General features: G+C 38.7%; 1 protein-coding gene across 5 annotated transcripts in view; it reads left to right on the top strand.

The window, feature by feature from the left end:
- The window catches only part of SERAC1 (serine active site containing 1), a 45,962-nt gene that overhangs the window by 2,086 nt on the left and 17,716 nt on the right, over nucleotides 1-26,160 (top strand). The window contains exons 1-9 of one of the 5 annotated variants that reach the window (XM_053592774.1): nucleotides 1,963-8,106; nucleotides 9,697-9,788; nucleotides 11,757-11,793; nucleotides 14,922-15,058; nucleotides 16,572-16,661; nucleotides 18,044-18,175; nucleotides 20,421-20,542; nucleotides 22,413-22,541; nucleotides 24,262-24,375. In XM_053592774.1, the coding sequence (XP_053448749.1) occupies nucleotides 9,698-9,788; nucleotides 11,757-11,793; nucleotides 14,922-15,058; nucleotides 16,572-16,661; nucleotides 18,044-18,175; nucleotides 20,421-20,542; nucleotides 22,413-22,541; nucleotides 24,262-24,375 (852 nt within the window). In that variant the 5' untranslated portion in view covers nucleotides 1,963-8,106; nucleotide 9,697. Of the gene's footprint in view, nucleotides 1-1,962; nucleotides 8,107-9,696; nucleotides 9,789-11,756; nucleotides 11,794-14,921; nucleotides 15,059-16,571; nucleotides 16,662-18,043; nucleotides 18,176-20,420; nucleotides 20,543-22,412; nucleotides 22,542-24,261; nucleotides 24,376-26,160 lie in introns of those variants that run through there. The other 4 variants (XM_053592775.1, XM_053592776.1, XM_053592778.1 and 1 more) reach the window with 4 other exon arrangements.

The raw sequence follows: 26,160 nt of genomic DNA, 5'->3' as shown, positions 1-26,160 counted from the left end.
GAACCTAGAATTTATTATATGAGAAGGCAAAGGACAGAAAACAGCTAAGTCAATTTCTAAGAAGAAAAATAAGGCCTTTGTCTGCCAGATGTAAAGCTTAATACATAGTACAAGGCTGTGATAATTTAAGACAGTATGATAATGGTTCAGGGGTAGAAAAATAGACTCAGGAAACAAAATAGAGAGCCTGCAAACACTGGGAGCTTAGCATACCACTAAGTGGCATTACTGAGCAGGGGAAAAAGCATAGAGCAGGAGTCTTCAAACTGGCCCGTGGGCCACATGAAGTGGTGTGAATTGTATTTGTTCCCGTTTTGTTTTTTACTTCAAAATAAGATATGTGCAGTGTGCATAGGAATTTGTTCATAGTTTTTTGTTTTAAACTATAGTCCGGCCCTCCAACGGACTGAGGGACAGTGAATTGGCCCCCTGTTTAAAAAGTTTGAGGACGCCTGGCATAGACTATTCAATAGATGATACTGAGTTATGTGGTATCCATATGGAATACAGACAAAGGTAAGATTCTTAAGAAAATTCACAACAGTAATTTCCAGATTAAAGACCTAAATATGAGAGGCACATCTGGAAGACAGAAAAAATACAGGACACTGTTGTCTCTAGGAAAAATTTCCTTTTCTGTTTGTTTTATTATAGTAAAATACACATAAGAATTACCATTTTAGGTTCGGCGCCCATAGCACAGTGGTTAACAGTGGCAGTCACATACACCAAGGGTGGTGGGTTTGAACTCTGCCCAGGCCAGCTACACAATAATGACAACTGCAACAAAAAATAGCCAGGTGTTGTGGCAGGTGCCTGTAGTCCCAGCTACTTGGGAGGCGGAGGGAAGAGAATTGCTTAAACCAGTAGTTCTCAACCTGCGGGTCACAACTCCTTTGTAGCAATGAAAATATACTGCGGCATTAGGAAGGTTGAGAACCACTGGCTTAAGCCCAAGAGTTTGAGGTTGCTGTGAGCTGTGATGCCATGGCACTCTACCAAGAGTAACACAAAGACTGTCTCAAAAAAATATGTAAAAAGAATTACCATTTTAATCATTTTGAAGTTGGTGTTCAGTGACATTCAGATTGTTGTAAAACCATCACTACCATCCATCTCCTGAACTTTTTAATCTGAGAATGATTTCTTAAATTACAAAGCACCGTTGAGGTGCTGCATTACTTCAAACTAGAGATGATGATAGCTTAAACTGGATAAAATGGTAGCAGTGAAGATGGAGAAAAGTGGATGGATTTGGAATATGTTTTGATAATAGAGAACAGAAATTTTGCATGGTTTGGATATAGGGTGAGGGGAAAACAAGGATTTAAGGGCAACACCTAAGGATTTTGCATATGAGCAAACAAAGACCATTTACCATTCAGTTGATTGTGATAGAGAAGATAAGCTGAGGAAGAGTTTCGGGAGAAAAAGAATTTCAGACAGTTGTTTGAAAGACCTATTGGACATCCAAGTCGAATTGTTCAATAGCTATTGGTATGTGAGTCTAGAAAGGTTGTGGCCAGAGGTACTTTGAAATCACTGGCATATAGATATTTAAAACTGGTATGTTAAGATTACAGTCAGCTGTATTACACAGAAATATAAAAATGGGGCTTAAATATGCATATGATTACATAGGTAGGCGGAGCGCTGCTCGTATGGAAGCAGCTCCGTGATCACTGGGCTTGAATTCTTCTGTCTTATGCTTTGCTATCCTTAGCTTGGTGGTTGCTTTCACTCCGCTGTCACTTGCTCATTCTACTAAGAGGGAAGAGAGAAGGTTGAAGAAAGGTACACACATTTTAAGGACACTTTGCAGAATTTGCACATGATACATCGATTCATTCATTCCTTTAGCCAGTTCTTAGTGACCACACTTAACTGTAAGAAAGGAAAGATGGTATTCAGGTTTTGTTAAGAATGAAAGTGTGAAATGATATTTAATTTCAATCTGGTTTCTTCTTTAACCCAAGCAGTAAAGCTATCATTAAGACCCCAGTGACCTCCTTGTTATTAATTTTCTTTTTTAATTTCTTTTTTCTTTAGAGATAGGATCTTATTCTGTCACCCTGGCTGTAGGGCAGTGGCACAATCATAGCTCTCTGCAGCCTTAAATTCCTGGGATGAAGCCGTCTCCTGCCTCAGCCTCTAAAGTAGCTAGAGGCACATACTACTACACCCAACTTATTTTTTGCAGATTCAGGGGCTTGATGTGTTGGCTAGGCTGGTCTTGAACTCGTGGCCTCAACAATCCTTCCTTCTTGGCCTCCCCAAATACTGGGATTACAAGTACGAACCACCACAGCGGGATTCACTTCCACTTGTTAAATTTAATGGAACTTTTGAATACTGTTTTATTTTGTAATCAAAAACTACCTTTTTACTTTCTCTTTCCTTAGTCTCCTTAGAATTTCTCCTGTTTGCTACTTAAAACCAGTGCTTCAGATTTAATGTAATCAAATTCATAATCTCAAAGGTTCTTTTAGATAGAAATTGGCAAGCTGAATCTAAAATTATGTGGAAGTGCCAAGGACTTAAAACAGTCCATCTTGAAAAGGTAGAATCAAGATGGAGAACTTGTAAATAAAGAGCATAGAAATAGGTCCAATCTTATATAGTCAGTTTTTTGTATAAGGAATTAAGTCAGTTCAGTAGGGAAAGGACATTTGTTTCAAGGTTCCTGAAACCTTTGAATATTCCTATAGAAAAAAAATCAACCTCAACTTCTTTCTCATCCCTTACACAAAAATTAACTTGAACTAGATCATAGATCTAAACGTAAAATCTAAAATGAAAATATATTTTAGACAAACACATGGAAGAGTATCTGTAAATTTTAAGTAGACAACAGTTTCTTAGAACACAGAATGCAATGATCATAGAGGAAAAAAAATTGATAAGAAGACTTTATCTGTTCATCAAAATATATCTTTAAGAAAATAACCAGTCACAAATTCAGAAAAGATATATGCAGTTGCACTCCACAAATTGATGTTTTAGTCAATGATAGACTATGTATATGACAGTGGTCCCGTAGGATTATAATTGAGCTGAAAAATTTCTTGTTACCTGGTAATGACATAGCTTTCCTAATGTAGCACAATGAATTATTCGCATTTGTGGTGATAGTGTAAACCTACTTTTCTTCCAGATGTATAAGGGCATAGCGCATACAGTTATGTATAGTACATAATACTTGATAATAAGCGACTATGTTACTGGTTTATGTATTACTGAACTCATCCTTATTTTATAGTGTATTCCTTCTATGGATAAAAACTACTGTAAAACCTGGCCAGGCACGGTGGCTTGCGTCTGTAATCCTAGCACTCTGGGAGGCTGAGGCGGGCGGATTGCTTGAGCTCAGGAGTTTGAACAGCCTGAGTAAGAGTGAGACCCCATCTCTACTAAAAATGAAAAACTGAGGCAAAAGGATTGCTTGAGCCCAGGAGTCGCTGTGAGCTACGATGCCAAGACACTTTACTGAGGGCGAAAAAGTGAGACTCTTGTCTCAAAACAAAACAAAACAAAAAAAACAACCAAACAAAAAAACTGCTGTAAAACAGTAAGCCACGTTACCCCAGCAGCAGCCTCATGCATCTCATGTTTACCATTGTCTCTTGATTATATAATTTTCTCTTATGCTTGATTTACTCTCTTTATATCCCTTAGTATAAAAAAATCCATGGCTAATGTTACCAGAAAGAGGCCACAGTTGAGTGACTGATCTGGAAATGAAATTAAATTGATTAGGGACTGTAAATGTAGAAATTTAATGAACGTTATTGTTCACCAGGCAGGCATGCCCCATTCTACCATAGCTAAGCTCTTTAAGAACAAGAACAAAGTGATGGAAGCTGTTAAAGGATCTGCTTCATTGAAGGCAATAAGACTAACAGAAATTCAAGAAGGGCCTATATCAGACGTGGAGAAACTTCTAATGACCTAGATTAGGACCAGACACAAAAGTGTATTCTCCTCAGCAGCATGATATTCAAAGAAGTGGATGGACCCAATACATTGTTGAATTTACTGTTATCTCTCGGTGGTTTAAACCAGTGGTTCTCAACCTTCCTAATACTGCGGCCCTTTAATACGGTTCCTGTGGGTTGCGACCCAAAGGTTGAGAATTGCTGGTTTAAACCATTTAAGAATCATAATTCACATTACATAATACGAAAGTGAGTGTTGAGTCTGTGAATGCTGATATGAAAGTAGCTAAAGAATTTTTGGAAGCTAGATAAGCTGATTATGAAGGAAAATTATTTGCCAGAGCAAATCTTCAATATGGATAAAACCTCTCCATTCTAGAAATGGATACTTGAAATGATTTTCATTCATAAGGAAGCCAAGTCAATGCCAGGTTTCAAGCCTCCTAAGGACAGGATAACCTTCGGGGCAGGATAGCAGGCTATGAATTGAACCCCTCATGATCTGGTGCTGTGAGAACTGTAGCACCTTCAAGTACATCAGTAAACACACTATCTTGTACTACAGGAGCACTAAGAAATTATGGGCGACTCAGCCTCTGTTCCAAGATGCTCTCCTGAATTGCTGTGCCAGCGAAATGAAGTAGTACTGTTAGGAGAATAACGTATCTCAAGATTTTGCTTATTGTTGATAATGCTCCCATACCTCCCCTTACTGGTGGTCTTCATTCCAATATCAGAATTGTTTCTCCCTCCACTCATCTGATCAACCAGAGGGACTAGGAGTTACAGCAGCTTTTAAGGCATGCTTCCTAAGGAGGACCTCCACTCATACTACTGCTGCAACTGAGAGGATGCTGATGCATTGCTGAAGGATTACAACATCTGAGACTCATCAGGAACCTTGCTTGGGCTTGTGGTGATGTCACCAGGGAGTGTACAGTGGCATCTGTTTTTTTTTTGTTTGTTTGTTTTTGGCCGGGGCTGGGTTTGAACCTGTCACCTCCAGCATATGGGGCTAGCGCCCTACTCCTTTGAGCCACCTGGAGCCGCCCTATAGTGGCATCTGGAAGAAGACACTTCAGAAATTCGTCTTTGACTTTAAACGATTTGTCAAGGATGAGGAAGGTTGCAAAAATCAACAGGGGCTGTGGTTGAGATGGTAAACAACTTTAAACTGTATGCAAATATTTATAGCTGTTCCCTTCATGTTTACCAATAACTTAAAAGAGCCTAGGTATTCCCCAGCTGGGGAATGTATAAACAAAGTAATTTTACGATGGAATGGTACAAATATTGTAACTAATAAGAAGGAATATACTACTGGTATACATGACAAGATGGTTAATTCTCAAGTATGTTTTTCTTTTTTTTCTTATTTTTTGAGACAGAGTCTCACTTTGTCACACTTGGTAGAGTGCTGTGCTGTCATAGCTTACAGCAACTTCAAACTCTTGGGCCCAAGTGAGTCTCTTGCCTCAGTTTTTCATTTTTAATAGAGATGGGTTCTCTTGCTCTTGCTGGTCTCGAGCTCCTCGAACTCCTGAGCTCAAGTGATCTACCTACCTTGGCCTCCCAGAGTGCCAGGATTATAGGCGTGAGCCATCATGCCTAGCCTCAAGTATGTTTTTCTAAGTGAAAAAGGCTAGACTCATAGGCTACATATTGTATGGGTCCATTTATAGGACAGTCTTGTAAAGGCTAAACTATAGGAACAGAAAACAGATTAGTGATTTCAGAGGTGCGTGTGGGAGAGACTTGACCACAAAGGAACAAAGAAAGGCCGGCACAATGGCTCATGCCTTTAATCCTAGCACTCTGGGAGGCCAAGGTGCGTGGATTACCTGAGCTCAGGAGGAGACCAGCCTGAGGAAGAATGAGACCCTATTTACTAAAAAATTAGCAAGGCGTGGCGGGCATCTGTAGTCCCAGCTACTCAAAAGGATGAGGCAAGAGAATCACATGAGCTCAGGAGTTTGAGGTTGGTAAGAGCTATGACACCACAGCACTCTACCCAGGGTGAGAAATTGAGACTTTCTCAAAAAAAAAAAAGGGACACAGAAATATTTATGTTGATAAAACTTTTATATTTTCAGGTGACACCTGTAGCTCAGTGGGTAGAGTGCCAGCCACGTACACTGAGGCTAGCAGGTTCAAACCTGGCCCAGACCAGCTAAAAAAAAAAAAAAAAAAATCAATGACAACTGCAACAACAAAAATATAACTGGGTGTTGTGGCGGGCTCCTGCAGTCCCAGCTACTTGGGAGGCTGAGGCAAGAGAATTGTTTAAGCCCAAGAGTTTGAGGTTGCTGTGAGCTGTGACACCATGGCACTCTACTGAGGGTGACAGCTTGAGACTCTGTCTCAAAAAAAAATAAAAAAAACCCCACAACTTTTATATTTTCATTGGTTTGTGTTTGTTATTGGACGAAGAGGGTCCAGCCACCTGTTACTGTCAGCAAATACGTAGAGATGGGGATAGGTCTACCAAACTTTGTCAGAAGGCTGGGATTCTGGAGAACAGTGAGAATGGTTTCTCTAAGACTGTTCTGTTGTTTTTTTTTTTTTAATTGTAGGTTTATATATGAAAGTTTAAAGTAAAGATTATATTAACTCTTATTTTAAATAATTATTAGTATAACCCAGTGACCTATTATAACATTCTAATTTAAAAGTTAATTTTTTAAGTCAATCTACCTAAGCTACTTAAAGTAGGCATCTTTAAGATGGGAGATAAATTTATCAAATAATAAAAATGGGAGACACGGAGTAAAAGTCAGACAAAACTTAAATGGACCAGACCAGTTATACCATGTCCATTCTAGCCTACTTGTCTCCATCTTATTTTCACTACATATACTTTCATGTTTGTCAAAACACAGATTAGAGAAAATCCACAGTGAAAATTTGGTGGGGAAATTTATAGTCCTAAATGCATTTATGAAAGAACAAGAAATGCTCATAGTAGTTAAGCATTACTGAAGAAGTTGGGAAAAGGACAGATGAAAGAAAGAAGAAAATGATAAAGAACAGAAATAGAAAATAAAATAATCATGTGGAGATGATCAGCAAACCAATAGATGAGTCTTAGAAAAAATAAACAATTTTTATATTAATGAGCCTCTAGAGAACGCCTCAGAAGTAAAAGAGGCACAAATAATATTGAGAACAACAAAAAATTTTATGGATAAAAAACAGGAATAGCATGAACAAACACTAACAATTTTGAAAACTTAAATACGTATATTCTTGAAAAATAGATGTAAGAAGAAAGAAAATCTAAATAGGCCAATAATTAGGGAAATAATTGACTCTTAAAAAGAAGCAAATTATCAGCTCAGACTACCGTGCCAGCCACAAACACTGGAGCTGGTGGGTTCAAATCCATCCCGGGCCTGCCAAACAATAATGACAACTGCAACAAAAAAAAAAATAGCTGGGTGTTGTGGTAGGTGCCTGTAGTCCCCAACTACTTGGGAGCCTGAGGCAAGAGAATCGCTTAAGCCCAGGAGTTAGAAGTTGCTGTGAGCTATGACAGCAGAGCACTCTACCCGGGGCACCAGCTTGAGATTGTCTCAAAAAAAAAAAAATTGTGTACTTTTTAATTTTTTTTTTTTAAGACGGAGTCTCACTTGTCTCCCCCCCTCATTTCGGAGTGTAGGAGCAGAGAAAGCACACTTTTCAGATTAGGGCTCCACGACAGTAGAAAGAGTTTTAGTATTTTGAGGAAGCAAGCAGAAGAGTTGGAGGCCAGCCGGGAAGAAGTACAGACCCAGTGTGCTCATTCTGGGAAAGGGAAGAGGCGCAGGGTTTGTCGAGGCTGAGAGCAGATCCACAACCAGGCCTTGATGACATAACCAAGACCCTGGTGGGGAAGTGAAGCATATTTCCAGCATCCTCGGATCTATACCCAGTACTCGGTGGAAGGGAAGCCTGGGGAGGAAGTGAGTTTAATTTAACTATTAGGAAGGTTTTTAGGCCAGACAAGTCATTGTAAAGATTATTTGTATAATGTTTTACACTTGACTGTTTTTTTTTTTTTCTTTTGGCCGGGGCTGGGTTTGAACCCGCCACCTTCGGCATACGGGACCGGCGCTCTACCCCTTTGAGCCACAGGCGCTGCCCTACACTTGACTGTTTTTGCAGTAGGTGTCCAGGATTAAAGAAGCAGTAGGTAAGTGTGCTGTGTTTTTCAGTGTAGTTTTCATGTAGTAGCTACAATACAAATCTACGCCAGCTCTGCCCTGGTTTTGTGAGTGCCCACTAGAGTATAGTCTTTTTTGAAGCAGAGTCTCACTATGTCGCCCTTGGTAGAGTGCTATGGCATCACAGCTCACAGCAACCTCAAACTCTTGGGTTTAAGTAATTCTCTTGCTTCCGCCTCCCAAATAGCTGGGACTACAGACGCCCACCACAACGCCCGGCTATCAATTATAGTCTTTATATCATTTTTACTTTTATCTACTTTTATATGCTTACAGAGAAGTAGCTATCACCCACTAAACAGGAAAGTAACAGTGAACTTTGAAACAATGACTTTTATGAGTCTACTTGTTGCTTAATTTAGTTTGCTTAGTCACCAGTTGATGCATTGGAATCATAATTAAGAAGAAATCTTCAAGTTCTTTATTTTGTGTTATTTCTAACATATTTCTCATGTAGACTCATGTATAGCAATAATTTCCCCCACCCCTATAAAGCTGCTAAAAGGTTTTAATATGTTGAACCTAAGGACCATTTTCTTACATTCATCTCTCAAAGTACCTTCCTCCTTTTCCCTTATGTAAAAAAGAAAAAGTCTCATTTCCCATAGACAATCTGTTATGGTTCTAGAATACTGAGTTTTTCTAGGAATGACTATATCATAATTAGATCATCTTTACTCAGTTGATGAATTACTTGGATGACAGTTCTTTTTTTGATAAACAAATTTTAAATATTTTTAATGTTTTTCTTTGTTCATATAGGCTACCCTATCTTAAGAAAATTTAAAACATTTTAAACAATGTTGGGTACCATCTAGAACGGCAGTTCTCAACCTGCGGGTTGTGACCCACAGGATCTGTATTAAAGGGTTGCAGCATTAGGAAGGTTGAGAACCACTGATCTAGAAGGAGCTGGAGAAAAGCTAAATACATGTCTGGATTCTACGTACACCTTATTTCTGTAGAGTGTTCCATCATCAGAGATAAATATGCGTACACATGCGTATGTACATATGCCTGTAGTGGTATTCTGATGAATAATCTGTATATTCTTGTTACTTGTTAGTCACAACTGGGCACAGATTGAAGAAGAATAATTAAAATAGCAAAATATTCTAATAAGTGTTTTAAGTTCTTAAGGGAGAAATTTTTTTTTTCTTTTTTTTTTTGTAGAGACAGGGTCTCACTTTATGGCCCTTAGTAGAGTGCCGTGGCCTCACACAGCTCACAGCAACCTCCAACTCCTGGGCTTAAGCGATTCTCTTGCCTCAGCCTCCCAAGTAGCTGGGACTACAGGCGTCCGCCACAATGCCCGGCTATTTTTTGGTTGCAGTTTGGCCGGGGCTGGGTTTGAACCCGTCACCCTCGGTATATGGGGCCGGCGCCCTACTCACTGAGCCACAGGCACCGCCTGGGAGAAATTTTTTTAAATTTTTTTTCCTGGTTTTGGAAAGTCTTAAGTCGTGGGCTGTCAATTCATGTGGTTACAGTTCTTACAGTTGAAAAAGTTTTGAATTAGATGCTGAGTTACATTTGGTATAATTGTTCTGTGTACACAGAATGTCCCTGGCTGCTTATTGTGTCATCTGTTGCAGAAGAATAAGAACCTTTGCTCCTCTGCCAAAAAGGGACACATACTGGAGAGAGATCAGTGAGTACAGCTTAAACAACAGTGTTGTTGTTTTTTTTTTATAGAAACAATGATTAAAATTGAGGTTAAGTTTTCATGGTGGGCCACACAAATTTATTTACCTCATGATTAAATGTCAGATCTGTTTGTCTTTCTGTACTGATGGTCTATCCCAAATTTTACATCCAGAGCCATACATATTCCTTCTTAGAAATTATTTTCCGTCCCCTACTTTACTTGTCAGATTTCATATTCGTCCTTCTAAATTTAAATATAATTGCATTCTGTTTCAGGAGACATGTATTAAGCTCTAGCAAGAGAAGGTGCTGGGCCCCTATGTTAGGGGAATACAGTACTGAGCAAGGAAGATGTTGTTCTGGCCCTGCTGGGACTTGGAATCTAGTTCTGATCTAGTCCCCACCCAGCCTTTCTCCAGGAAGCTCTCCCTGATGCCCTAGACCAGCTTAGATCTGTTTCGTAGAGTCATGTATAACTTAGGTAATTATCCAACTTCCCTTATAGAGTGTAAACTCTATAGGGTAGTGTTTTATTTACTATTATATCCTAGATGTTTATTATTATATATGGCATATAGGTAATCAAATAGAATTCTTGAGTGACAGAATGAAATAATTTACCTTCTCTGAGCACTATTTCCTTTATTTGTAAAATCTGATTTGCTACAGCTGTGTTTTTTAGCTGTAGCTGCAGAGTCTCTAGGAATTCCAATATTTTTAGGTGGTAATCAGGTTATGTTAGTCAAGATTAAGAGGCATAGGGTGGCACCTGTGGGCTCAGTGGGTAGGACACCGGCTCCATATACCGAGGGTGATGGGTTTGAACCCAGCCCTGGACAGCTAAAACAGCAGTGGCATCTGCAACAAAAATAGCTGGGCATTGTGGCAGGTGCCTGTAGTCCCAGCAACTCTGGAGGCTGAGGCAAGAGAATCGCCCTAGCCTAAGAGCTGGAGGTTACTGTGAGCTGTGATCCATGGCACTCTACCGAGGGTGACAAAGTGAAACTCAGTCTCTTAAAAAAAAAGATTAAGAGGCATATGTATTCCATAGGCAATTAACAGTGTCTGCCAGTAGGATTTTTTTCTTTTAATATTAAAAAATGTTTTTTGGCTAGGTACAGTGGCTCACATCTGTAATCTCAGCACTTTAGGAGGCTGTGGCAGGAGGATTGCTTGAGTCCAGGAGTTCAAGACCAGTCTGGACAATACAGTAACATACCATCTCTTTATTAAAAAAAAAAAAAAAAAAAGGCCAAGTATTATGGAATGCACATCTAATCCTAGCAACTTGGGAGGCTTGAGGCAGGGATTGCTTGAGCCCAGGAGTTCAAGATTGCAGTGAGCCACGATCACACCACTATACTCTGGCCTGGGCAACAGAGCAGAATTCTGTCTGTAAAAATAAAAAATAAATGTTTTCCAAGTTCTAAACAAAAATTTATTACAAACTTGTAGAATGTAATGTATAGCTTAACCACCAATTACAATATAATTACTTCAGGAAAATCATTTTATGTTTCTACTTGACAACATGATCCCTTAATATAGTCTTAGTAGTCAGAAGGAGCATTCTCCCCTTTCTTTATTTAATTGGTTGTTAAGTAAAAGTAGTCAGAAGGGAAGTAAGGCTCCTGGACGTTGCATTCGTTGGAAGCACAGTAGTCCTGGCAAGATCAGTGGGGTCTCTAGTGATTTTATCCTAGGGGGATGGAAGAATAGGAGATGGAGGAAGAGGAGGATGAATATGAAATGCTATAAATGTGTATTACATTTTTGAACCCAGTGCTTATTGACTGGTTTGTTTGTATCTGAGGATAGCAACTGACTAAATTGATACCACATAGAAAAATATCAGTAACTTCTTATTTGATAATGTATCGTACATAGGTAGAGACTTACACTGTTGCCTATTTCCTGTCACACTTTTAAAAATAAATTCATCACACTGACTTCTTTTCTTTTCTTTTTGAAGGAAATATAATAAAATTTACTGGATCACTTATTTTAGGGTAAGTTGTCAACTGACAGATATTAATTTGGCTTTATTACAGTCCTATTCAAAACCTCAGTGGAAGTGATTTACAGGTGGCCTGGGGCAGTCAGAAGGTATAGGTTTTGGAATTAGACAGATGGATTTAATCACTGGTTCTGCCTTAAATGCCATCATGACCTGGTTTCTTTATCTCATGAGGAATGTTTTCTTGGGATCCCAGTGTGCAGTGGAGACCCTGCCTGCCTGGCACTGTCGCTGTAAGGGAAACACTTGACACGTCCACAGTAGGCACTCAGCACCTGAGTGGCAAATTTAGTTAGCGTTTGCAGCTGCTGGAGAAAACCAGCAAATTGCTCCCCTCATGCTCCTGCTGGGTATGTGCTTAGTGAGCAGAGGGACCCTCCTTCTTCAAGTTCTGTTTTTCATCCTCTTTCTTTTAGGTTTTTTTTAGGGGATATATACATTAAATGTATGTCTAATACTACTCTATTGTATTTGCTAGTACTTTTCTCATCAACAAAGATGTAAAATCAACTCTTAGATACTAAAGTGACAAAAGAGATATATTTGGCATTTTATCCAAATGCGTGGATTTCTCCCTGGCATTATAATATAAAGCAAAACATATTTAGATGATTTTTTTTCTTTGACTCATTCCAGGTGCAGGATAAACATACATATAACTTTTTCTGTAATGCAGTTTCTTTGTCTAGATCACAATTACACTCAGGAATATAATGAAAATTAATTACTATTTTATTTTAATTAATTAATTATTTCTTTTTGAGACAGAGTCTTACTCTTTTGCCCAGGCTAGAGTGCCATGCCCTCAGCTTAGCTCACAGCAACCTTAAACTCCTAGGTCTAAGCAATCCTCCTATCTCAGCCTCCCTAGTAGTGGACGACAGGTGCCTGCCACAATGCTCAGTTAATTTTTCTATTTTTAGTAGAGTTGGGATCTCACTCTTGCTCAGGCTGGTCTTAAACTCCTGAGCTCAAGCAGTCCTCCTCCCTCATCTTCCCAAAGTGCTGAGATTACAGGTGTGAGCCACCTCGCCTGGCCAGTCATACAAGTTTGAAAGGATTTTTATCTGTCACAAAAGACATGATAAAATTTCTCAATACATAATCTCCTTTGGCTGGTCAGATAAATCCCCAAGAGAGCAGAGGATTCTGTAGAGTCTTTTTTGCATTCTCCCCATGCTGGCCAGTATCTGAACTTTCTTTCTCACTTGCTTGCTTTAGGGTAGACACCAAAGGTCCAGAGAAAGTATAGATAATAATGTTGCTTGCTCTAAATCTAGAGTGCAGCCTTTGCATCTTGATTTATAGAGCATGTAAATTAATTTTAACAGGAAAAATATCTTCATTTTGGGATGCAAAACAAACAACATTTAAAAACTGAATCTTTGTGGAAAAACAGTTTGGCATTATCTAGTAAAGTGGAACAATATACTGTCAGAAAGTATGTAATTCTGTGTCTAAATAAGTAGTCCAGGGGAACATAACACATGTACACATGTGTAAGATGTGTGACACCATTGTCTGTAATACTACGTGGACTCCGATGCCCTTCTACGATGGAGTGATAAATAAGCTGCGGTATATACATACAATGGATGACTCGTATACCACGTGAGAATATAAATCCAAGAGCTACATTCACATGCAGCGACTCGGATGATTCACACAGACATAGAATGCATATGGTGTGATTCCATTCATAGGAAGTTCAAAAGGAGGCGTAACTAAGCTCTCTTGTTTAAGGATGCATATAGAAATGGTAAAACTCTAAAGAAAAGTAAGGACCTTATTATACTAAAAACTCAGAATAAAAATTACAGAGAGGAGAGAGAGAATGGGTGAGGATCAGGGAGGAACGCAGTGTGGGCTTCTGGGGCACTGTTAATGTTCTGCTCTTGCCTGGATATCATTATACAGTTATTTATTATTATTCATTGAACTGAAATATGTGTGTGTATATATATATATATATATATATCAGTTTTCCTAATAGGACACGTGTATAAGGCACTCAAAACTGTGACTGGAGGTTGGTCTGGATGAGAGCGTGGGGAGTGAACACGAAGGCCAACAACATCACTGTTCACTACTGTAGATGTTATAAACACCTTACACTTAGGCTACACTAAACTTTTTTTTAAAGAGGACTTCATGTGTTGCCCAGGCTGGCCTTGAACTTCTGGGCCCAAGAGATTCTCCTGATTCAGCCTCCTTAGTAGCTGAGATTACACAGTGCAAGTAACTGCACTCAGCAAAAATTTTTTTTTAATCTTCTTAAATAATTTTTATTAAAAACTGAGACACATACACATTAGCCTAGGCCTACACAGGGTCAGGATCATCAGTATCACTGTCTTCCTCCTCCACATTTGTCCCACTGGAGGGTCTTCAGCACAGTAACATGCATGAGCTGTTATGTCTCACACTAACCATGCCTTCTTTTAGAATACCTCCTGGAGGACCTGCTTGAAGCTGTTTTACAGTTAATGTTATTTTTAGTAAGTAGAAGTACCCTCTAAAATAATGATAAAAAAGTATAGTATAGTAAATATATAAACTGATGATTGATATGGTCATCTATTATTATACAGTATTATGTACTATACATAATTGTATATGGTAGACTTTTTAAAATTGACATAATAATTGCACATATTTATTGGATACAAGTGCGTTTCAGTGCAGATAATGTGTAGTGATGAGATCAGGGTAATCTGAATATCCACTACCTCACACATTTGTTATTTCTTTGTGTTGGGAACATTCAGTATTCTCCTCCTATGCTACGTTTGTATGCAACTGGAAGGACAGGTTTGTATACACTGGTATCACCACAGACACCCGAGTGACCCATTTCACTGAAACACTGCCATGGCTGCTGCCACTCTGGGGGACAGGAATTTTCTGTCTCCATTATAATACTCATGAGACCACCATTGTATATGTAGTCCATTGTTGACTGAAAAGTAGTAATATACTGTATGACCATATTAATATATGCACATTATTGTATGTGTATTTATAAATAAAAAAGTTTACTATGAAAAGCTTAAAGGAGAGTCATTCTTGTGTTGTATTTGGATCATGTATTTATGATGAATTTTTTTGTTTCTTTTTAAGAGGTTCTTTGTTTCTTACATATGAAGTTCTGGCCCTGAAGAAATCTTTGACATTAGATACTCAAGTGGTAGAAAGAGAAAAAATGAAGTCATATATATATCTTCACCAAGTTTCTTTAGATAAAAGAGAAAATTATGGTAAGTTTATTATAAAGTAATCTCATCTTTGTGAAAAATAGAAGCTAGTTATTGAAGTCATTATAAATGAATCTATTATTAATGGGATAGATTCAGCTGTCTCTAAGAATCACCAAACGCTGTAAGAACCAGATCCCTAAAGAAGTCATTGAAGACCAATTTTTGGTACTAGTACCAAATTTTCCTGGTACTATGTGAAGTGAAGACGAGATGGCTGTTTTAGTCTGCACCTGGAAGGCCACACCTTAGAGGGGCCACCTGTTCAGAGGCTGGCCCGTGGTTTGGCTCAGAGGTATTTGCCTTAAGGGATTTAAATCCAAACTCAGGAGATGGATTTATAAATATGAATACCAGCTCATTTATTATTTGCAACAAAGGCTGGAAAACTTGTCTTTAATAGTCAGGACAGTCTACTTCTCAATATTGAGGTCACACAGAAGCCTCATTAGCAATTGACAACCATATGGCTGCTCGTTGAATGTGAAATTTTAGAGTAGAGGACTGTTTTACATCAAGATTTAGTAGACTTACCTGGGTGAAAGACTCATCCACAACCCTGACTTTATCTTACAAATGCAAACATGTAACCTAATGGTACATATCTTCATATTAATCTGAAAAAAAAAAAGATATAGGTAGTTTAATGAGTCACCACGTTTGATCCTACCTTGTCAGCCAGAGTGCCTATGAGCACATGCTGTTCACTGAGGGGGCAGGCTGTTCCACTCTCCAGTCTGTGAGCTGTATGGATTGCTACTCTATGCTGTTGGTATTTGTTATTATATCATTTTCCTGTATTTCAACAGATTTTATGGTATGTTTACAATTTCAGTTACACAGATGGTTGTTATAGCTTATAATTTACTATATTCTTAATCTCATTAGTAAGGTATCGTACAATTTCGCTTTTAGGTGCGCTTATTATAAGGGACATTTTCTTGAATATTGCCAATTCTATATTGAATATGAGGATTTTGTTAGCTTTAGATAGATAAGTGTTTTGGGGCTCAGTGCCCATAGCTCAGTGGTTAGGACGCTAGCCATATACACTGAGGCAGGCCGGTTCGAACCCAGCCAGGGTCTGCTAAATAACAACTGCAACAACAACAGCAACAACAAATATCTGGGTGTTGTGGCGGGCACCTGTAGTAGTACATACACCTGAGCTGGTGGGTTTGAATCCATCCCAGGCCCGCCAAAGAACAATGACAGCTGCAACCAAAAAATAGCCGGGCGTTGTGGCGGGCGCCTGTAGTCCCAGCTACTTGGGAGGCGGAGACAGGAGACTCGCTTGAGCCCAGGAGTTGGAGGTTGCTGTGAGCTGTGATGCCATGGCACTCTACCCAGGGCGAGAGCTTGAGGCTCTGTCTCAAAAAAAAAAAAAAAGATAAAGATGCTATTTTATGTATTTTGGGAAAAATATTGGACTCTAGTTTATACATTTCTCTTTAAAGTATTGAGCATAGCATTAAGAATATGTAGTTGGTTTTATTTAAGTTTGCAATCACTTTAGGGATTGTCTACCAGGCAAGAAAAGAGCTACATAAAGCAGTAAGAAAAGTACTGGCAACAACAGCCAAGATATTACGGAATCCATTTGCTGGTAAGTATGAAACATTTAACTTGGAATTCCTGTCAGCAATCTGAAAGTCATTGGAATGATCAACACGAGGATATTTTTGCTCATTTCTTATACGAAGATTTTTTATAGCTATTGAGAATTGAGAAACATTATTCTCTTGCACTGTATTGAATTTTAAGGGTTTAATGCTTTGGACAATTTTATTCCTTCCTTAGATACTTATAAATAAATATTGAGATTAAATATACCCTATTCTCTTCATGAGGGTGTCATAATTTTAAATTTTTTAGAAAATTTGTTTCATGCTTTCTCATGAGAATATTTCATCAAAAAATGTATGTAGACTCACACTTGTAAGCTTAGCACTCTGGAAGGCTGAGGTGAGAGAATTGTTTGAGCTCCGGAGTTCAAGACCAGCCTGAGTAGGAGTGAGACCCTGTCTCTACTAAAAAAAGTTAGAGAAATTAGCCGGGCATGGTGGCAGATGCCTATAGTCCCAGCTACTTGGGAGGCTGAGGCAGGAGGATCACTTGAACCCAGTAGATTGGGGATGGTGTGAACGAGACTGATACCAAGACATCCTAGCCTGGACAAAGAGTGAGATTCTGTCTAAAAAAAAATGTGTGTAGAGTTTATAATCAGGCAAAACTACTGAAGATAGCTACAAAAGAGCTGACCTGATCTCTTTAATAGTTGGTATCATGAAAAAGAAAAGGTGGGAAAACTTTCTAGAATTAAGATAGACCTAAGATCTAAACCTAAAATCCTGGTTTTAAAAAGTTTTAAAGATTTTTTTTTTTTTTTGGAAAAATTGGGAAAACTTGAATATGGAATTAGACTGGATTTTAGATGATTTTGGAAAAATCATCTGTTCTTGAGTGTGAAAATAGCATTGTGCTTATGTAAGTTACTCCAGCCTTATCCTCAGGAGATGCAGGTTGAACTCTGAAAGGGTAAATTGTCATTATGTCTACAAATTCCTTTTAGATAGTTTAGGAAACTATTTTAAAGGGATTTCATGCATATATATGAAGAAAATAAGTTATTGAAGCTAGATGTGATAAGTTTATGGATGTTAGTATACCATTGTTCAATTCTTCCATATATTTGATCTTTTTCAAAATAAAACATTTTTATAAGAAAAAGGAAAAAAAAGACAACATAGTGTAAGATACCAGAGTATATAAAATAAAAGCACACATGGAATACTCAACAATAACCGTAACAAAATTATATGACAGAACAGATAAATATATCCATCATTATCTATACCTGCATATGGATGTACCACTCCTGTTGTAGATTTCAGATCTTTATAAATTACCATCTTGAATAAAAGTGAGGATAAACATGATAACTTAACTGTTCACGTTGTCTTTGTCTTTGGTTTTGTTGTTGCAAAGGCCCTTTCAGTACTGTTGATATAGAAGATCACGACTGTGCCACGTGGCTGCTGCTGAGGAAGAGCCAGTCAGATGACAAAGCTGAGCGATTGGAGGCTGTGCAGGAAATGTCAGAGAGCCACCACTGGCACGGTAAGGAGACCCACTGAACAGGTGGCACACCTCACCTAACTCTCGATTCTGATACAAAAGAGAAGGAAATGAGATGAAGGAAGGAAAATAACTCAGTCTAGCTTGATATATATGGGAAGTATTTTGGCTGGGCCTGGTGGCTCATGCTTATAATCCCAGTACCTGGGGAGGCCAAGGTGGGAGGATCACTTGAGCCCAAGAGTTCAAGACCAGCCTAGCTATCTAGTGAGATCCTGTCTCTATAAAAATAGAAAAATTAGGTGAGTGTGGAATCATGAGCCTGTGGTTTAGCTGTTAGGTGGGCTGTGGAGGGAGGACTGCTTGAGCCCAGGAGTTTGAGGCTGCAGTGAGCTGTGATTATGACACTGTACTCCAGCTGAGGCAACAGAACTAGACCCTATCTCCAAAAGAAAAACAAACAAAAAAAAAGAGGGAGAAAAGAAAAACAATATTTAAAAAAAAATTAAGGGGTAGGTATGATAGCTCTCACCTGTAATCCTAGCACTCTGGGAGGCTGAGGCAGGAGGATTGCTTGAGGCCAGGAGTTTGAGACCCTACTGAGCAAGAGCAAGAGCCTGTCTTTACAAAAAACGGAAAAAATTAGCTGGGTGCCGTGGCAGATGCCTGTAGTTCCAACTACTTGGGAGGCTGAGGCAGAAGAATCAAGAGCTATTTTTTGTTGCAGTTGTCATTGTTGTTCCAAACCTGCCAGCCTTGGTGTATGTGGCTAGTGCCGTAACCAGTGTGCTACGGGCGCCGAGCCACAGTTCTTCTTCTTTTTAGTAGAGATAGATCTCACTCTCGTTTAGGCTGGTCTTGAACTCCTGGGCTCAAGCAGTCTACTGGCATTGGCCTCTCAGAGTGCTAGGATTCCAGGTGTGAGCCACTGTGCCTGGCTATAGGTGTAACTGTCTACTAGAACAAAGCTTTGATTATGTATTTTCCTGAGAGAAACTCTTGATTCTCATAGTTGTCACCTAAAGTTGTGCTTGCATTTTCTTTTGGTTCCTATTTAATGGAATTTTGTTTTTGATACATAAAGAATGGCATATTTATGTATTTTTTCAATGTTCAAGCAATTTATTAAATCAGATAAGAAATCTTCACATAGTTGCACATACTGGCTTATTTAAAATTATAAAGACTTAGCACTCTTTATAAAGATATAGCTGAGCAGTAGGTTGACCAAGTCTAAAATTTCAACATTCAAAGAACAAACACAGTAAAGGTCATGCACATGCTAGGATAGAAAATCATGGCAGAACTCACTCGTCTTGCTCTTTACCTTCAAAAGGCACATGATACTCATAACCAGAAAAAATCTGAAGACTAGTAGGCTGTCCCTAGTCAGACACATGCTTTATTTAGGAATATTAAGCCTATTATCACTTACTGGCTTGTTTGATTGGAAATAACTCAACCCTAACCATAGAAAAGGGGTTTGGAAAGAGATAACTGCTATCTCTGTAAGGAATAGCATGTTTAAATTAAAGTACTATCACCTGGAGTCTCAGACTAAATATTCATGGACATCTTGAAATGCCAAAACACCATACCATCACCACAGGACAGTATAGACTTTTTTTTTTTTTTTTTTGAGACAGAGTCTCACTATGTTGCCCTGGGTAGAGTGCCGTGGCGTCACAGCTCACAGCAGCCTCAAAATCTTGGGCTTAAGCGATTCTCTTGCCTCAGCCTCCCAAGTAGCTGGGACTACAGGTGCCCACCACAAGACCCAGCTATTTTTTGGTTGTAGTTGTCATTGTTGTTTGAATTTGAACCCGCCAGCTCTGGTATATGTGTCTAGCACCCTAGCCACTGAGCTACAGGCGCTGAGCCAGTACAGTAGACTTACCTGCAAATTTATGTGCTTTGAGTAGTGGTCAGAACAATTTTTAAATACTGAAATTATTGGAAAAGAAGTTAACTTGGTACTTACTTACTAATTTTTATACTTGAGCTTTATTTTTTCTAAAAAGTTATACTGGGACCTGGTTGCCAGATATGTGTTGAGCACTGTTTGATGAATTGTGGGAATGTGGGTATGTAGCTTTATTGTAAATGCAGTTGTAGCTGTGAAAAAGTACTTGGGAAATTTTGCACTACAAACCTAGTAGAACAGTTAAGAGTGCTTTCAGGTAGATTGCTTGAAAAATGAGAATGCTTTCAAGTACTTTGTTCATTTAATCCTTGTAACAACTATAAGTGAATTTAATTGTTAACAAAAGGTATACTTTTTCACTAGATTACCAGTACAGGACAATTGCTCAGACCTGTGATCCGAGAGTTCTCATTGGTTTGGCACGAAGCCAAGAGACTGATCTTCGCTTTTTTCTCCCACCACCTCCTTTGCCATCTTTAAAAGAAGTAAGTAAATTGAATAATCTGAAGAGTCAAAAATAGTATCATCTTCACTTTGGGTGCAAAATAAACTTTCAAAGAGTATTTGGCTTCTTTTCATCAGCAGGTAAACTAGGATTTAAAACTGAAATTGTAGTTTTCATGCAAAGATTTGATTCTTCAAAAGGTGCTGTTCTTACATTATTTCTGCTTCCGGGGATTGGGAGTCTCTGTAAACCATGGGGTAACTTCATAACATATCAATATCCATAAGTTGATCCCTTCTTCTAAGTTTCCTCAGCCTCAACACTGTTGCCGTTTTGGGTCACATCATTCTTTGTGGTAGGTGTTTGTGCTTGCAGGATGTTTAACAGCATCCCTGGCCCCCATGCCCTAGATGTCAGTAGCGCCTCCTAGTGGTAACAACTAAAAATGTACCCAGACATTGCCAAATGTTTCTGGGGTTGCCCCTGGTTGAGAACCATCACCATAGATGTTAAAGCCTATTTCTGGAGTCCCTTTCCTAGACTAGAAAATGAAACTTTTATTTTTTTGACAATTTTTTTTTTTTTGTGGTTTTTTGGCCGGGGCTGGGTTTGAACCTGCCACCTCCGGCATGTGGGACTGGTGCCCTACTCCTTGAGCCACAGGCGCCACCCAACTTTTATTTTTTTGAAACAGAATTTTACTCTGTTGCTCTAAGTAGAGTGCCATGGCATCATACCTCACAGCAACCTCAAACTCTGGGCTCAAGAGATCCTCTTGCCTCAGCCTCCCAAGTAGCTGGGACTACAGGTGCCCAACATAATGCCTGGTTAGTTTTTCTATTTTTAGTAGAGATGGGGATCTTGCTCTTGCTCAAGCTGGTCTCAAACTCCTGAGCTCGAGTGGTCTACTCTCTTTGGCATCCCAGAGTACTAGGATTACAGGTATAAGCACCATGCTCAACAACAATGAAATTGTTAAAAATTCTATAATAGGCTTGGCGCCTATTGCTCAGTGGTTAGGGTGCCAGCCACACGTACCAGGGCTGGTGGGTTTGAACCTGGCCAGGGTCTGCTAAACAACAGTGACAACAATAACAACAACAACAAAAAAAACCCAGCCAGGTGTTGTGGCACATGCCCATGGTCCCAGCTAGTTGGGAGGCTGAGGCAAGCGAATTGTTTAAGCCCAAGAGTTTGAGGTTGCTGTGAGCTGTGACGCCACAGCACTCTACTGAGTGAGACTCTTGTCTCAAAAAAAAAAAAAAATCTGTAATAGCAATTAGTTTTTGAAAAGTAGAAAAATGCATATACTAGATATTAATTATTGGGAAAAAATGAGATTGTAATAAGCTCTGGATTAAAAAATAGCTGTAGTTAGGGTTTAATAATTTGAGTCAAGATGTAAAGAATGTCAAGATGTCACTCTGAGGTGAAAACTGAGAGTTAGGATTTGCAATAGGTCTCTCAGATTGAGGTTGCAGACATGAAAATACAGAATTCAAAATGAAATGATTGTTTATTTACCTGGCTGGGTGACTGTTTTCAAGACTAAAAGTATTAATTTAGCTCTGTTTTGTCTGGGTGTGATGGCTCACACCTGTAATCCTAGCCCTTGGAAAGCTGAGGCAGGTGGAATCCCTGAGTTCAGGAGTTCGAGACCAGCCTGAGCAAGAGCAATACCCCATTTCTATAAAATAGCCGGGCGTTGTGGTGGGTGCCTGTAGTCCCAGCTACTCAGGAGGCTGAGACAAGAGAATCACCTGAGCCCAAGAGTTTGAGGTTGCTGTGAACTTTTCAAAAAAAAAAAAAAAAAATATCTGTTTTTAGCATATGTATTTTGATTCTTTGAGTATTTTTGTTGTACTCACTGGTTGAGTTTATTTATAAGGGATTTCTTTTCCTTATTTCAGGATTCTTCCACTGAAGAAGAGCTCCAACAGCTGCTGGCTTCTTTACCCCAAACGGATCTAGACGAGTGTGCCCAGTATTTTACGTGTCTGGCTCTCAGTGAAAGCAGTCAGAGTCTAGCTGCTCAGAAGGTGGGCTCATTTCTTCACTCAGTAGCGTTTTTGAGTGTCCATTATTTTACTTAGTACTGTACCAGGGGTAGCACTTAAAACCTTAGAATTGTCATTCGACTAGTAACTGAGTCAGCATTCTGGGTTGTACACTGGGCTGGGGCTCAGGAATGACAGGGAGGCAGGTAAACAAATAGTTACAGAGTGTGTAAGAGATCCAGATTCCTCCAAGAGCCCTTCACTCTGTGTAAGAGGTCATTTACAGCTTCACAGGCTTAACTTGTATCTTAAAAAAATGGATATTGCCATTTTAAATATCACCCAAATGCTGATGATGCCTAAATTAATATCTCTAGTCCTTTGCTGTCACCTAAGCTATAGATTGGAATATTCACTCTCCTACTTGATGTCTCTGCTTGAATGTATACTGGGAATCTCAGACTTCAACAGACTTTAAAACCCTCATGCTGCAAAACCCTCCCTCAGTCTTTTCATCTCAGTGAATGGCATAGCAGCCATGTAGTTGCTTATGCTGAAGACATGTTCAAATCCCATCTCCAAGGGGGCCTGCTGGCATTTTACATCGTCAGATTAGTGCTTATCACCTCTATGTTCTCTTTTCAATTCTAGATCCCTAGGGTTTACTTTAATTTCTAATTTAAAAAAAATTATTATTATTATTGGCCAGGTACAGTGGCTTATGTCTGTAATCCTGGCACTCTGGGAGCCCGAGGTGGGAGGAGGATCTCTTAAGCTCAGACCAGCCCAAGCAAGAGCGAGACTATTCTATTTCTTCTAAAAATAGAACAACTAGCTGGGCATTGTGGTGGGTACCTGTAGTCCCAGCTGCTCAGGAGGCTGATGCAAGAGGATTGTTTGAGCCCAGTGAGTTTGAGGTTGTGTGAGCTATGATGATGCCACAGCACTCTATCCAGGGCAATAGAGTGAGACTCTGTCTCAAAAAAAAAAAAAAAAATAAATAAATAAAAAAATATATATATAATATTATCATCATTATTGCTGTTATTTGCAGGGATGGGATCTCATTATGTTGCCCCGGCTGGTCTCGAACTCTGGCCTTAAGTGATCCTCCTGCTCTGTCCTCCCAAAGCAGTAGAAGGGCAGGCATGAGCCACTGTGCTCAGCTGGTCTGTTTTAGTTTTTATAATATGTTTTAATATCTATTAGGAATAGTTCCCACTATTCTGTTTCATAATTTTTGTAACTATGCCTGCTGTTTCTTCCATATGAACTTGAAGTTCAACTTGTGAAGAATGAAAAACTCTGTGATTGTTGGTATCATGGTCTTCATTTTTAATTTGTCCAATAATGCTTATTCTCTTTTTTATTTTGATTATTAGACTTTATGTAGATGATTAATCTGGAAAATAACACATGTACTAAGTACTAGGGGCTGAAAGAGATGACACTAGAATATGTTAATCAACTCTAGGCTTACCTTACTTGATAAAAAAACAGTGTATTAGTTGCACACTTTCAGATAAGAGGGCACAGAAGAGAGAGCTGAGGAAGACTCAAAGATGGCTGTCTCTAGGGGTAATTCTGAATGTTTCTACTCTAATAAGCAAGAGTTTGCATAACATTCCCTTTAAGTTTCTAAAGCATTTTAGTCCCTATATATTAGTATTTTCTAATATTATATAGAGTACAGAGATATTTTCTGTCAAACAAAAATACTATTTACTTTTTTCAGTAAAAATTGTAATTGTTTTGATTGCAGGGTGGCTTATGGTGTTTTGGAGGTAATGGACTTCCTTATGCTGAAAGTTTTGGAGAAGTTCCTTCAGCTACAGTGGAAATGTTCTGTTTAGAAGCTATTGTCAAACATTCTGAGGTAACTTACATTTTCAAAATGTGATTTACTTTTCCTGATTATATCGAAGAAATTATATAGGTTGGTTTATGCGAGGAAATAATTTATTATAAAAGGAAGAAAAGGCTTTCACTTGTTTTAAAATTTCTGCTTTTTTCCCATTTTAATTGTTAGAATTAATAATTACGATTTAACACCAATATATGAGTTTAATTTTTCCAAGTATTTCTAAAAATGAGTTTAATCTTAATTGCATAGGAAAAAAGCAATCTGTCATCTAAATATGGCAATCACCTTTGAGTCTTGCTGTCTTTTGCCTTTCTCAGATAATTGTCATGTATAATATTTTCATGTAAATAATTTCCATTAAAATAGCTGTGAAAGGTGTGACAAGATTAAAAAACCAAGGAAATGGTAGATGACCATATGCTTGAATTATAACTCTAGCATATATTAATGATTTTAAAAAATTTTGGTATTGTGGAAACTTTTCTATCTTGATAACAGTTTAACTTAAAAAAGAAAAAAGCAGGGCAGTGCCTGTGGCTCAAGGAGTAGGGTGCCGATCCCACATGCTGGAGGTGGCGGGTTCAAACCTAGCCCCAGCCAAAAACCACAAAAAAAAAAAAAAAAAAAAAAAGAAAAAAGCAGCAAACCTTGTGGTATGGTACTCAGACGTAGTGCAGAAACATCACCCAGGAATGCGTTTAAAAATGTATGTTTCCTGATGCCTTCAGCAAGTTTAATTTAGTAGACTTGATATGGAGTCTAGGAATCTGCATTTGTAGCCAGCATCCCTGGTACGGTTAATGCAAGTGGTCCGTCCCACAGCAGGAGAAACAGCATCCAAGAGGTTCTGGACTCTCCTAAAAGCAAAGCTCCATCTCGTCACCTTTAATTCCTACGTGGAGAACTGGGCACTAAGCACAAAGGAGGAGAGTGAATGAAGGGTTATAGTACAAAAGGGGGTGGGGGAAAACTATCTCCTGAGTATTTTCCGAAGCCATAGATGCAGCTTCAGTGGAAAGTACAGTGTATGGAGTATAATATTACAGTTAACCTTTGCAGAAATCTCTCAAGTTACTATAGATCTCTTACAATATGCTGTATGTCTAAAAGGCATTCATTTTAAGGCACTAAAACTGTGATAAAACATAATAAAAATTTAGAAAATGAAAATTGTCATATGTGAGGTTGGACAATTAAGTTTGCAAACTTATGTCAATGAATAAAACTAGTGATAGGAAGAGGCAAGGCTGTGCCTGGTGATGTTACGAAGCCTGACTTGTTAGTTCTCCTACCTTACCTTAATATATGCATTTCCTTTGTTTTTATTCTTTTCTCCATTACAAATTCAAATCCATTTTTCTTCATTTTTGCTTACTCTTTCTGTTTAAAACTTTTTTTGAACTCCTGAGTTTGAGGCCAGCCCATAGCTGTTGGCATTGTGTTGGGTAGCTCCTAAGGCCATGAGGTGGCTTGTCTGTACCTGTGTAAGTCCCTGTTTGCTGAAGCAGAATCTGCCTGCTGTCACAGAGGACTATTTTCTGTTATCAGGTGGCAGATTTCTCAAGATTAGGGAACCATTATAAAGTAGCTTCAATTATAAATTGAAAAAATTTTCTAATAATGACATTGTCAGGTAACATCCAACCAAAAGCTCAGTAGAATAAGAGTAACAGTTTTAGAAGTCTTGGTAAGAAATGCCTCTGGGGACTTTTTGCAATAATTTTGAAGCACTTCCCTCTCAGATAGGAATTGCTTATTTATTTCAGTAAGCTGAGATGAGAGTTTTGAGTAGTTTCC

This window comes from Nycticebus coucang, chromosome 5 (assembly GCF_027406575.1).
Source record: "Nycticebus coucang isolate mNycCou1 chromosome 5, mNycCou1.pri, whole genome shotgun sequence".
Lineage (NCBI taxonomy): Eukaryota > Metazoa > Chordata > Mammalia > Primates > Lorisidae > Nycticebus > Nycticebus coucang.
The sequence above is the reverse complement of the archived record's forward strand: the minus strand, read 5'-3'. Positions and strand labels throughout refer to the sequence as shown.